This window comes from Leiobunum rupestre, chromosome 5, assembly GCF_980474605.1.
Source record: "Leiobunum rupestre chromosome 5, qqLeiRupe1.1.hap1, whole genome shotgun sequence".
Classification (NCBI taxonomy): domain Eukaryota; kingdom Metazoa; phylum Arthropoda; class Arachnida; order Opiliones; family Sclerosomatidae; genus Leiobunum; species Leiobunum rupestre.
Genome location: NC_143388.1, coordinates 25,151,950 through 25,165,585, shown reverse-complemented (window position 1 = coordinate 25,165,585; position 13,636 = coordinate 25,151,950). Strand labels below are relative to the sequence as shown.

Sequence of the window (13,636 nt, the reverse complement as noted above, 5' to 3'; positions counted from 1 at the left end):
AATAATTATATTATATTATTATTATTATGATATTATAATTGTTTATAATAATAATTATATTATTATTATTATAATATTATTAATAATTATATTTTATTATTATTATTATTATATTGTAAATCATTATTTTCCACTATTTCCGATGTATAACCTTGTTGGTGCTATCTGTACTGTTGTTATGCACGATAAATAAACTCATTTCATTTCATTTCATTTCATTTCATATTATAAATAATTATATTATATTATTATTATTATAATATTATAAATAATTATATTATATTATTATTATTATATTATTATAAATAATTATATTTTATTATTATTATTATATTATAAATAATTATATTATTATTATTATTATTATTATTATTACAAATAATAATAATTTTTTAGAAAACATATTCAAAACACTGTAAATAGCTGTAGAAGATTATTAGCCGTAACTTTAAAACTCAGTAAGAAAATTAACTCTAAAAAACATTTTATACTTCTATATCATAGCTTGATTAAGTCCAAATCTATGTACGGATCTTGAACCTGGGGAGGGTGCAGCCATTATCTGTTGCAACATATCGAAAATAATCAAAAGAAATTTGTAGAATATCTTCATACATATTTTTAAAAAAATAATATTTATAATTATTCAAAAATTCTACATGATCTCAAAATTGACAAAGGCTGAACTAATTTTTCTTTATAAATTACTAAACAATATAATACCCAGTGAAAAGTTAATTTCAAAACTTAATATATCTGTTCCTCGGTACAGTACTCGAACTACAAAAATGTTTAAAACTGAAAAAAGTACTCTTAATCCTATTAATAGAATACAAATAATTTCAAACACCCACTCCAATGACATAGATTTGTATAACCTTAAAATATCTGAAATCAAAGCATTGCACATGTATGTCAAAATTTCTAAAACTAATAACCAATTGTATCTAACCTAGTTAAAAGCTTTGGTATTTGGAACACATTAAAATTTCATTTCATTTCATTTCAATTAATAATAATTAATAATAATAATAGTAATATTGTTTTATTACTCTAGAAAAAGTAACCGAAGTCTGCGAAGGTACGTTTTCAATCTTATAACGTTAGCAGATATATATTTTATTATCATGGTAATATTGATAATGTTTTCCATTTCAAAAATTTGACTAGGTGACTAGTTAACATTTGTAATTATTTACATTGTTGTACAATCTCCGGGATCCTAACCTCGCTATTTTACATAATACGTGTCAATATTAATTTACATATTTCAATTATTGAATAAAGGAGAGCATTAATATTTAACCGCACTAGGAGAGCGAGAAAGGTAGAGGCTATTCAAACGCCGCATATCCAATTTTTTTCGATATTTACACACGGTAATTATTTTAAAATGACTATAGATGGTCGTTAAAATTCTTTCATAAATATAATGACCCAGGAATACGTAGTTTTGTTATTTTGGTTAAAACTGGAACGTTGGAGTTAGTCGACCGAAGAGAATTGGAAATAAGAAGTTCTGTTTTATTCGAAGTGGTCCCGAGGACTGGGATCCGAAACTAACGTACCAAAAAAGGACACAGTCAGTCGAGTGTTGATCTATCATCTTCTCTAGTCCCAGATTTGGTCGGTCGTCCGTCTTAGCGGCCGCCCGGGAGTTGCCCGCAATTTCCGCTACGCGTCGCTGCGGAGTGAGTAAAGGAAAGGGCGGGGGGGGGGGTCCTCATCTTGCGCTGTGAGGGGGGAAGCGACCCGTCGGATGTCATACGCCGTAGTCGTTGTTGGAGGCGGCCGTCATTTCGGTCTCGTTGCTGCAGCTGAGCGCCCCCGAGTGGTCGCTGCGGACCATTTCTCCGTCGCGGCCCGGGCCCGCCGCTCCGTGGCCGCCGGGGTACTGAGGGCCGTTCTTCCGGCGGAAGGAGCGTCTTAGGGCCGACGGCGATGAGGAGTCGCGGCTGTACTCGTACGTGAAGCCCCCGATGAAGCCGCCCAGCAAAGGCCCGACCCAATACACCTAAAACGAAAGAAAAACAAGCAAAACAAAACATTAATATTTTTCGATCTTTTGGTTTTACTAGCGTACTCTAACGTTGACTATGTTTTAAAAACAGAGTTGGCTGATATAAATCGTCTATATAAGTTGTCTACGTTACCATCAAGGCTTCAAATTTCAAATATACAGGGTGCTTTAAAAGGTTATGCAAAAATTTTAAGGAGTTGTAGGGGGTGAGTTGAGAACTATGCCTGATTTTCCCCCATTTTCCTACGATGAATGAAAAGAGCGCCAGAGAGCTTCAAAGTGTGGCCTACTAGCCCCTGGAAGTAGGCTGCAACATGCCAAAAAACAAGCAGCAGGGACTTTAAATACTGTTTAAGTTTACCTTTTTACGCTGGTTACCTCGATTTGTTTACAAAGTCCTTTTTTACCTATCACACGAACCCAATTAATGTTCGCGTTTCCCTGCTGCTTGAATTTGCGCTTGTAGCAGCCTTCTTGCAGGGGCTAGTAGGCCACACTTAAAAAACATTTTAAAAAAATTCAAATTTCAAAACAAAAAAAAAAATTGATCAAAATTGACAAATGAAATGAATTTTATGATATTTTGATGAATTTTGGTCAATTTGATCAAAATATGTAAAAATTGATCAATTGTTATTTTCAATGGGACAATATACAGACTGTGTTGTCAAAAACATTTTCGGTTGCCATGGCAAAACTAATGCCCATTGCAACTTTTCCCTTGGTGAAATTTCATGTTACCATAAGGTCTACATACCCACCTACTTTCAACCAAATCGGTGATTATCACCTCGGGTAGTCTCCTCGTTAGTTCAAATCACGTATAGACGCTCAAATCTAACATTAGTCGGTGGCGTCCCCTATCTTTCATAGAAAATATATTTTCTTAAATATCGTCTGCTTCTGTTCCCACTTTAATTATTATCACCGCTGGCTTGCGGTAGATGACGCCACCGACTAATGATATCTGTTTCGGTTCGTACGTGATTTCAAGAAAGTGCACTCAGCCATCGAATAAAAATTTTGGCTCTAGAACTTCGGCTGAAAGCAAAACCTACCTAACTTATTTTAAATACAACTACGATTTCTCATATCTATGGCGAAGGCCACAGTCTTTTATCGTAAAGGTTCGCCGAGATATACACGTTCTAAATTGCGCGTACGTTAAGAATTCTTTACTATTTCAAATTTTTAAATCAATGTTTCTCTTAATTAATTAATTACTATCCCTAGGTATAATAAATTCATTCTTGGTTAGGCCTAAAGCTCAATTTCCCTGTTCGCAAAGCAACCACCCCGAATCATCGAGCGATTTTTCATGACATTAATCCAGATGGCCGGGTTACAATGCGTGGGTGTGTGGTGGCCAGCACTTCACGCCACGCGAGCCAACAGATCCCTACACTCACTATTATCGTTAACCTCAATAACTTTCTTTGGAAGGGGAAACCGAAGAACAAGGGGTTAAACCCCTTTAACTCCAAGTTTTCACCCAGTTTTGCGTTGGCATCAAAAATTACCATTAGGTCTAAAAACAGATTAAATCTCGTTACAGAAAACGGAAGAATTTTTATTTCAATCTTTTTATTCAGATTACGGATATGAACCAGCTATCTACAGATGGTTAAAAAATTGGGTTCATTTGATTTTAATACATTTGAAAAAAATCCCTGATTATTAGACAAACTAACGGATAACTTATCGAGATTCGATGAACCAGGTTGTGAAGTGGGTCCTGTGGGCCCCTAGTGAAACATTAAACAATGTATTTACTGTTAATAATCTGGTAACCAATATTTTTAGAGCCAGTAAGCCACAGGTAGTGATTAAAAAAAATTATGCCAAAGGTAAACTTTACCCAAAGGTCACAGATACCACAAAACCCCAAAGACAAATTTCATGGTAGTACCAGTAAAGTGTATGTGAACACAATAGGAATGTCTAAAGATCATTTACACTTAAACTTAGTCTAAATTAAGACGTCACGCGTTTTGTTCAAATTCATTGGCTGGCTGCCGTCGCTAAGAAGACTCACTTAGAAAATTAATTTGCCAGAAAATTTAGTTCATAAACTAAAATTAGTTCTCACACTGAAGATCTTAAAGAATTTATCACATTCTTCACAAAACTGATCTAGTTCCACGTAAAATCACCTATTTAGATGGCGCAGATGTTAAGTGAACTTCAATTCGATGCAAGGCTTAATGTCGACTAGGAGCCGAGCACATCGCGAGTGAAAATTTCCGCTATAAACCACGCCAGTTTCTATGAGAATCATCAGAGCCACAAGTCTTCCTTTTACATATATAGTTTCAAAATCGTATTGCGAGACAAGTTAATTAAATAACCATCTTATATAAGAGTATAGGCAATAATTAATTAAGCCCATCTTCGCATACTTTAAAGCGAAAGCTCGTCAAAGACTATCGCCATCTATGTTTACGTTTTGTGATTAAAAAGCAGATAAACCTTCGCTACAATGTATGCGAGGGTGGAGGATAATTATACAGGGTGGAAGCCTCAGCCGTGGTCCAGCCTCGGTACTTCTCCCTTATATTCTCCCATTGGTCTATTTTTGGCCTACCAGCGCCTGTAGAAGTGTTCCACCCGCAGCACTCTGGTGTACTAGGAGAAGTACCGAGGCTGAACCACGGCTGAGGCTTCCACCCTGTATACTTCCATATTCTAAGTAGTCCTTTTAATAATTTTTAACGACAGAGCTTGGAATAATTAATTCCTTCGTCCAAGATTTGTACTATCTTTAAAGAAAGTTGTCTGGCTGCTCGCCATGAAAAGGCAGAATAAATCGAAGAAGCCCATTTACCATAGCCTCTGGTCTTTTATTTAAAATATATCTCAACTTTTGAATCTGTCTTGTATTGCCTCAAGCGCCGACTATTAAACTATTTCCATCTTTCCGAGTGACAACCTCATTACGCTTTGACCATTCGGAGATAAGTGCCCTTGGCCATAAGACGATAAAGAAAAAGGGCCATCTCTTCATTAGCATCTAAAATAAAACTATTTCGAAACTTCTCCAAAGTTTCTAAGGTTCTCGTAATAGTCAGAGCATTTCAATTCTCCACCAACGAGTTGACAAAAGACAAAATTTAGTCATTGTGGATTTTATATACATAATTTCTGTTTAAAAATTAGCTTGTTATTCGGAATAATTAAGAAGACCAAATAATTATTTTCCTACCATAAAATAAATTTGTTTATATTATTTCTTAAATGTAGATTTGAGAAAAGTATAGATGGTGCAAAACAACATAATTATTTCCTGACTGAATAGAACGAGTAGTCCAGAAAATTAGTGACTGCGCTGACCTCTCTATATACAGATCTTGCTTCTTTTCTCAACTCCAAAAGAATGAATTTGTTTCCATAAAATCTTGTAGAGATTAACGGTAATAGTTAGTGTTACTGTTACGCAAGTAACCCGGCCACCTGAATTAATGGCATTAAAAGTTGCTCGTTGACTTGGGCCTAAGGCTGTGCCTTTGGGTATTAGCCTAGCTGTTTGCCTAGCTGATTATTATTAGCAAACAATTTTTTTTTAAATTTCTATCCATATTTTCCGTTACGGATTATGGTTACTCTATCTAAAAATTAACCACTGTGTGTTGTTTAATATGCCTTTAATTATCTGGTTTAAAACTGCCTAACGTTCTATTACCGAAAGTGGTAAGTCAATATCATACACAAACAAAGCAATTTGGAAATTCCCTTTATTTAGCAATCGAACAAACGCGAATTTTTAATATTTCGCGAGTTAGTTACGGGTTATGGCATTCCAAGTAGTGTAATATAGAACAAATATATCTGGTTTCAAACTACTTTGTTTATCGAAATGGATACAATAGAGTTGCCATTCTCAGTAATAGTAAACAAAGCAGTTGGAATTCAGATAGTCTAAAGACATATTCAACAATAGAGTGGTTGATTTTGAGATGTAGTAGCCGTAATCCGTAACCAACTCGAAAATTATGTATAAAAATGAGAAATCACATTTTTTTCTAATGATAAGATATAGAGAATTTTCAAGCTCATTGAGCTACCTCTAAATTTGGTTCAATGTATCCCCAATTTCTTATGAATTATGTTTTCAAACATTGGAACCAATTTAGAGGGTAAGTTAGACTGCAACATTTAAGAAATAAATGAAATAAGGACCACCCTTCAAAATACGTTTTAACTTAAACAGTGAAAATATGGATTTTCTGATGAAACCCTTGAACCCTTCTTAAATGAATTGACTCCGCACGAAAAACATTTTGATGATAACAATATTCAAGTTACGAGTGTGGAGGCTCTACAAATTGCGATTAAAAACATTACTCAAGTCAACGACCTTAGGATGCAAAACCTAGGTAAAAGAATAACTGCTAGCAGGTGCTATAAGATTTACAATTATCTGAAGGAGCCTTCTGAAAAATTTCCAAATTGAATGAATCAAAGTTTCGTCGAAACGAAAACACCCAGTACGGAACTATTAACGAGCCTATCGCTATATCTAAATACGAAGAAAAATTGCTCTAGTCATTCACCTTAGTCATCCGTATTTGGCTTGTTCACCAGATAGATTAAATAATTCAATTTTAATCGAAGTGAAATGCCCTGTAGCTAGCAATGACAAACCACTTGATGAAATGGTTAAAGATTTGAACTTTTTGAACCTTCCAAAAAAAAATTTGAAATTAAAAACCTAACAGAAGTTCTATGGACAAATACAACTAAACCTTGCAATTTTAGGCCTCTCCGTAGAGCATCTAGTTATTTAAGAAATGACTGTTAATAATTGAAGTGAAAATTGATAGAGTTTGTTCCTACGTTTTTGCTTAAATTGCAATATGTTTATTTTAAATATTTAAAAAATATATTGAAATAAAATCACAAGTCAAATCAAATTTATTATCTTCCAAAATAGATGTTGACAAATTTACTACAGCGCTCGCAACAATGAACAGTTTATCAGCATATAATAGTAAATCCCAAGTTATGCTTTTATGAAAAATGTTGAACGTTTTCAATCTTTGAATTAGGTACGGCTCAACATGAACACTAGCACTAGCAATTTTTGATGTAAGCAAAGCGTCTTCTTGGGAAAATTGTGCCCTCTTCTTAGTTTTTTTGCCTTTTAGAAAAATGAGTGAAAGAGAGGAGCGAAAATTTTACTTCTCAAAAATGAGCGAAAAGAGACGAGCGAAAATTTTACTTCTCAAAAAAGGGCGAAAAGAGAGGATCGAAAATTTTACTTCTCAAAAATGAGCGAAAAGAGAGGAGTGAAAATTTTACTTCCCAAAAATGAGTGAAAGGAGGGGAGCGAAAATATTACCTCTCAAAAAAGAGCGAAAAGAGAGGATCGAAAATTTTACTTCTCAAAAATGAGCGAAAAGAGAGGATCGAAAATTTTACTTCTCTAAAATGAGCGAAAAGAGAGGAGCGAAAATTTTACTTCTCTAAAATGAGCGAAAAGAGAGGAGCGAAAATTTTACTTCTCAAAAATGAGCGAAAAGAGAGGATCGAAAATTTTACTTCTCAAAAATGAGCGAAAAGAGAGGAGCGAAAATTTTACTTCTCAAAAATGAGCGAAAAGAGAGGATCGAAAATTTTACTTCTCAAAAATGAGCGAAAAGAGAGGATCGAAAATTTTACTTCTCTAAAATGAGCGAAAAGAGAGGAGCGAAAATTTTACTTCTCAAAAATGAGCGAAAAGAGAGGATCGAAAATTTTACTTCTCAAAAATGAGCGAAAAGAGAGGAGCGAAAATTTTACTTCTCTAAAATGAGCGAAAAGAGAGGAGCGAAAATTTTACTTCTCAAAAATGAGCGAAAAGAGAGGATCGAAAATTTTACTTCTCTAAAATGAGCGAAAAGAGAGGAGCGAAAATTTTACTTCTCTAAAATGAGCGAAAAGAGAGGAGCGAAAATTTTACTTCTCAAAAATGAGCGAAAAGAGAGGATCGAAAATTTTACTTCTCTAAAATGAGCGAAAAGAGAGGAGCGAAAATTTTACTTCTCTAAAATGAGCGAAAAGAGAGGAGCGAAAATTTTACTTCTCAAAAATGAGCGAAAAGAGAGGATCGAAAATTTTACTTCTCAAAAATGAGCGAAAAGAGAGGAGCGAAAATTTTACTTCTCAAAAATGAGCGAAAAGAGAGGATCGAAAATTTTACTTCTCAAAAATGAGCGAAAAGAGAGGATCGAAAATTTTACTTATCTAAAATGAGCGAAAAGAGAGGAGCGAAAATTTTACTTCTCAAAAATGAGCGAAAAGAGAGGATCGAAAATTTTACTTCTCAAAAATGAGCGAAAAGAGAGGAGCGAAAATTTTACTTCTCTAAAATGAGCGAAAAGAGAGGAGCGAAAATTTTACTTCTCAAAAATGAGCGAAAAGAGAGGATCGAAAATTTTATTTCTCAAAAATGAGCGAAAAGAGAGGATCGAAAATTTTACTTCTCTAAAATGAGCGAAAAGAGAGGAGCGAAAATTTTACTTCTCAAAAATGAGCGAAAAGAGAGGATCGAAAATTTTACTTCTCAAAAATGAGCGAAAAGAGAGGAGCGAAAATTTTACTTCTCTAAAATGAGCGAAAAGAGAGGAGCGAAAATTTTACTTCTCAAAAATGAGCGAAAAGAGAGGATCGAAAATTTTACTTCTCAAAAATGAGCGAAAAGAGAGGAGCGAAAATTTTACTTCTCTAAAATGAGCGAAAAGAGAGGAGCGAAAATTTTACTTATCAAAAATGAGCGAAAAGAGAGGAGCGAAAATTTTACTTCTCAAAAATGAGCGAAAAGAGAGGAGCGAAAATTTTACTTCTCAAAAATGAGCGAAAAGAGAGGAGCGAAAATTTTACTTCTCAAAAATGAGCGAAAAGAGAGGAGCGAAAATTTTACTTATCAAAAATGAGCGAAAACAGAGGAGCGAAAATTTTACTTCTCAAAAATGAGCGAAAAGAGAGGAGCGAAAATTTTACTTCTCAAAAATGAGCGAAAAGAGAGGATCGAAAATTTTACTTCCCAAAAATGAGCGAAAAGAGAGGAGCGAAAATTTCGCAGCGCAAAAAAGAGCAAAAAGAGAGGAGCGAAAATTTTGACGTGCAAAGAAGAGCCAAAAGAGAGGAGCGAAAATTTCGCCGCCCAAAGAAGAGCCAAAAGAGAGCAGCAAAAATTCTACTTACGCTTTTACCAAAGCACTCTCTTATATAACTCGGATAAAAGACACAGTGTCTTGAGAAATATCGAAAACGTGGACGTGAGTCGCGAATATCGACGCTTAGAAAAATAAGGGACGCCATAGACAGGCGTGTCTTTGCTACGTCGAAGGAAATGGAGGAAAATTGTCATCCATGGCATGCCACCAGCCAGATCCCGAGTCTCGTCACCTTCGCGGGCGCAATAGCCTTCTCGCACTTGACAAGAGTTTTTTCCAACCACCGATATCTCCACTGTTACCCCTATTCCATACTAACTGTACCCCTTCTCCCAGCTTTGACGGAACCCAAGTGTCAAACTCGGTGTCCTAGAACCGCGAAGGCCTCGTCCGGTGGGTTTTGATAAAAGCCAAACCGTCAAAATTTCCTCCGCTTTGAAATGATATAAAAGACGTCGTCATTAGAAAACGTAGTTTCCAAAAGTTTCGCCACCATATTTTTCTGGAAAATCTGGAGAAATCTTTAATGCGAACTCTGACTTGCTATAGCTCGAAACATTTTTTTATGAATTCTAGTTTTATTTACGTTGCACCTGCTACAAAAGGAGTATTTCGCGCCATTTCCTTTTCCTTATGAAGAAACCTTGGAAATCTTTAGTAACGTTTTCTGCCACCAGATGGGGTAAAAACTCCTTCCGCATAGGGCTGTATTGCGTAGCGTAACACTCAAATAAATAGTCATAACCAGAAGCGAGTAAGAGCAAAAAGCACTCTGTGATATACAATAAATTATTACAATTTGTCTGTGATTTCCAATAATTAATCACAATTTGTCTGTGATTTCCAATAATTAATCACAATTTGTCTGTGATTTCCAATAATTAATCACAATTTTTCTGTGATTTCCAATAATTAATCACAATTTTTCTGTGATTTCCAATAATTAATCACAATTTTTCTGTGATTTCCAATAATTAATCAAATTTTTTCTGTGATTTCCAATAATTAATCACAATTTTTCTGTGATTTCCAATAATTAATCACAATTTTTCTGTGATTTCCAATAATTAATCACAATTTTTCTGTGATTTCCAATAATTAATCACAATTTTTCTGTGATTTCCAATAATTAATCACAATTTTTCTGTGATTTCCAATAATTAATCACAATTTTTCTGTGATTTCCAATAATTAATCACAATTTGTCTGTGATTTCCAATAATTAATCACAATTTTTCTGTGATTTCCAATAATTATCAAACTTTTTCTGTGATTATCATTGATTTCTCAAAATTTTTCTACGATTAAATTGATTTTCAACAATTCTTTCGGTGATTTTTTAAAGGTTAATCTCAATTATTTCTGTGATTATATAGTGGTTACTCCAAATTATTTCTGTGACGCTTTAGTGGTTACTCTATTTGTGATTTGATTCTTTAGTGATTCCTCACAAATATTTGTGATTTGATTCTTTAGTGATTCCTCACAAATATTTGTGATTTGATTCTTTAGTGATTCCTCACAAATATTTGTGATTTGATTCTTTAGTGATTCCTCACAAATATTTGTGATTTGATTCTTTAGTGATTCCTCACAAATATTTGTGATTTGATTCTTTAGTGATTCCTCACAAATATTTGTGATTTTATTCTTTAGTGATTCCTCACAAATATTTGTGATTTGATTCTTTAGTGATTCCTCACAAATATTTGTGATTTGATTCTTTAGTGATTCCTCACAAATATTTGTGATTTGATTCTTTAGTGATTCCTCACAAATATTTGTGATTTGATTCTTTAGTGATTCCTCACAAATATTTGTGATTTGATTCTTTAGTGATTCCTCACAAATATTTGTGATTTGATTCTTTAGTGATTCCTCACAAATATTTGTGATTTGATTCTTTAGTGATTCCTCACAAATATTTGTGATTTGATTCTTTAGTGATTCCTCACAAATATTTGTGATTTGATTCTTTAGTGATTCCTCACAAATATTTGTGATTTGATTCTTTAGTGATTCCTCACAAATATTTGTGATTTGATTCTTTAGTGATTCCTCACAAATATTTGTGATTTGATTCTTTAGTGATTCCTCACAAATATTTGTGATTTGATTCTTTAGTGATTCCTCACAAATATTTGTGATTTGATTCTTTAGTGATTCCTCACAAATATTTGTGATTTGATTCTTTAGTGATTCCTCACAAATATTTGTGATTTGATTCTTTAGTGATTCCTCACAAATATTTGTGATTTGATTCTTTAGTGATTCCTCACAAATATTTGTGATTTGATTCTTTAGTGATTCCTCACAAATATTTGTGATTTGATTCTTTAGTGATTCCTCACAAATATTTGTGATTTTATTCTTTAGTGATTCCTCACAAATATTTGTGATTTGATTCTTTAGTGATTCCTCACAAATATTTGTGATTTGATTCTTTAGTGATTCCTCACAAATATTTGTGATTTGATTCTTTAGTGATTCCTCACAAATATTTGTGATTTGATTCTTTAGTGATTCCTCACAAATATTTGTGATTTGATTCTTTAGTGATTCCTCACAAATATTTGTGATTTGATTCTTTAGTGATTCCTCACAAATATTTGTGATTTGATTCTTTAGTGATTCCTCACAAATATTTGTGATTTGATTCTTTAGTGATTCCTCACAAATATTTGTGATTTGATTCTTTAGTGATTCCTCACAAATATTTGTGATTTGATTCTTTAGTGATTCCTCACAAATATTTGTGATTTGATTCTTTAGTGATTCCTCACAAATATTTGTGATTTGATTCTTTAGTGATTCCTCACAAATATTTGTGATTTGATTCTTTAGTGATTCCTCACAAATATTTGTGATTTGATTCTTTAGTGATTTCTCACAATTATTTTTGATTTAATTCAAATTTATTTAAATAAAATAAACCCGATCCACTTATTAAGTATATAAATTGACATTCATATTTTCTTAAACTACCATGGTGAATTACTATGTTAAATATTTATTAAAAGATTTGTTATGTTATTTCATGGTTTTATTAAAATTATAAAATTCAGATTTGACTTTTATTAAAATTTAAATTGTGTTCCACAAGTGTGTCTGTTTATATCATTTAAAACGTTATCAATAATTTTTCCCGATTTAAAAGTATTAGTATTCGATTTTTCTATGAAGTAAAATGTTTGGGGAAATCTTGACGGAAAATGCAAAAAGTACAGCCTTGTTTAGTCTTAGCGAAATTGGTGGTGTGTGACGTAGAAAAACAGTGAAAACACGTAGAAATATTTTACAGAAATCAGATTACCCACATTTACGATAAAATATTATCAAATCAGTTGATCAAAATGCTAACCAAATAGTTTAACTTGAAACTAATCCGAATTTATCGTAAACCGACAGAAAGAAGTTGAGCGGATTTCAGAAGCCTCACAATTATCGATTTTACATGACCCTAGATTAAATTCCTTTAGACATTTTAATCACTGTTTATTTTGATTTGCTTTCACAAGATAAAATAAATCTACTAAACGTGTAAGTCAGAAACCTGTTTAAAAACCTGGAAAGATAAATTATAGTAGATCAGCGCAGATTGTATTATTGTGATAATGAATCAGATACAATTTCAGATCAGATTGATTGGTTGGTGAGGGTGGGGGAATATAACAGACCAGCCTGATCTCAGTAACTGTTTATCTTTAGATATCTGAAAATTACGACGTGAATAACCCGAAGTAGTAGTTGCAGTAAGTTAAAACCACTAGAATAATCTGAACAGTTGGCCGTTGGAACCACTAAAATGATCGGAACAGTCAGCCGTTGGAACCACTAGAATAATCTGAACAGTTGGCCGTTGGAACCACTAGAATAACCTGAACAGTTGGCCGTTGGAACCACTAGAATAACCTGAACAGTTGGCCGTTGGAACCACTAGATTAACCTGCTCAGGTGGCCGTTGGAACCACTAGAATAATCTGAACAGTTGGCCGTTTGTACCACTAGAATAATCTGAACAGTTGGCCGTTGGAACCACTAGATTAACCTTAACAGTTGGCCGTTGGAACCACTAGAATAACCTGAACAGATGGCCGTTGGAACTACTAGAATAACCTGAACAGATGGCCGTTGGAACCACTAGAATAACCTGCAAATTTGGCCATTGGAAGCACTAGAATAACCTGCAAATTTGGCCGTTTGTACCACTAGAATTACCTGAACAGTTGACCGTTGGAACCACTAGAATAACCTGAACTGTTGGCCTTTGGAGGCACTAAATACCACATGTCCCCAATAATAAACATGGCCCTTTTCTTCCCACAAATTCCATGCTCTTAGGAACTTCGACCAAATGGACAAAAGGCTCAGGAACCTTTTCCCTGGGAGCTATATTTTCGCTAAATTCATAAAGAAAGCTCTCCATTTTTGCGGGTGTTATTTTTTTCAGTCGCCATGGTAA

General features: G+C 33.8%; 1 protein-coding gene across 1 annotated transcript in view; it reads right to left on the bottom strand.

The window, feature by feature from the left end:
- Positions 1–1,430: 1,430 nt before the first annotated feature.
- Positions 1,431–13,636, bottom strand: part of LOC149943940 (lens fiber major intrinsic protein-like) — a 77,541-nt gene continuing 65,335 nt past the window's right edge. Inside the window, exon 3 of the mRNA XM_090175219.1 lies at positions 1,431–2,014. Within this exon, the coding sequence (XP_090031345.1) occupies positions 1,763–2,014 (252 nt within the window). The 3' untranslated portion in view covers positions 1,431–1,762. The remainder of the gene's footprint in view (positions 2,015–13,636) is intronic.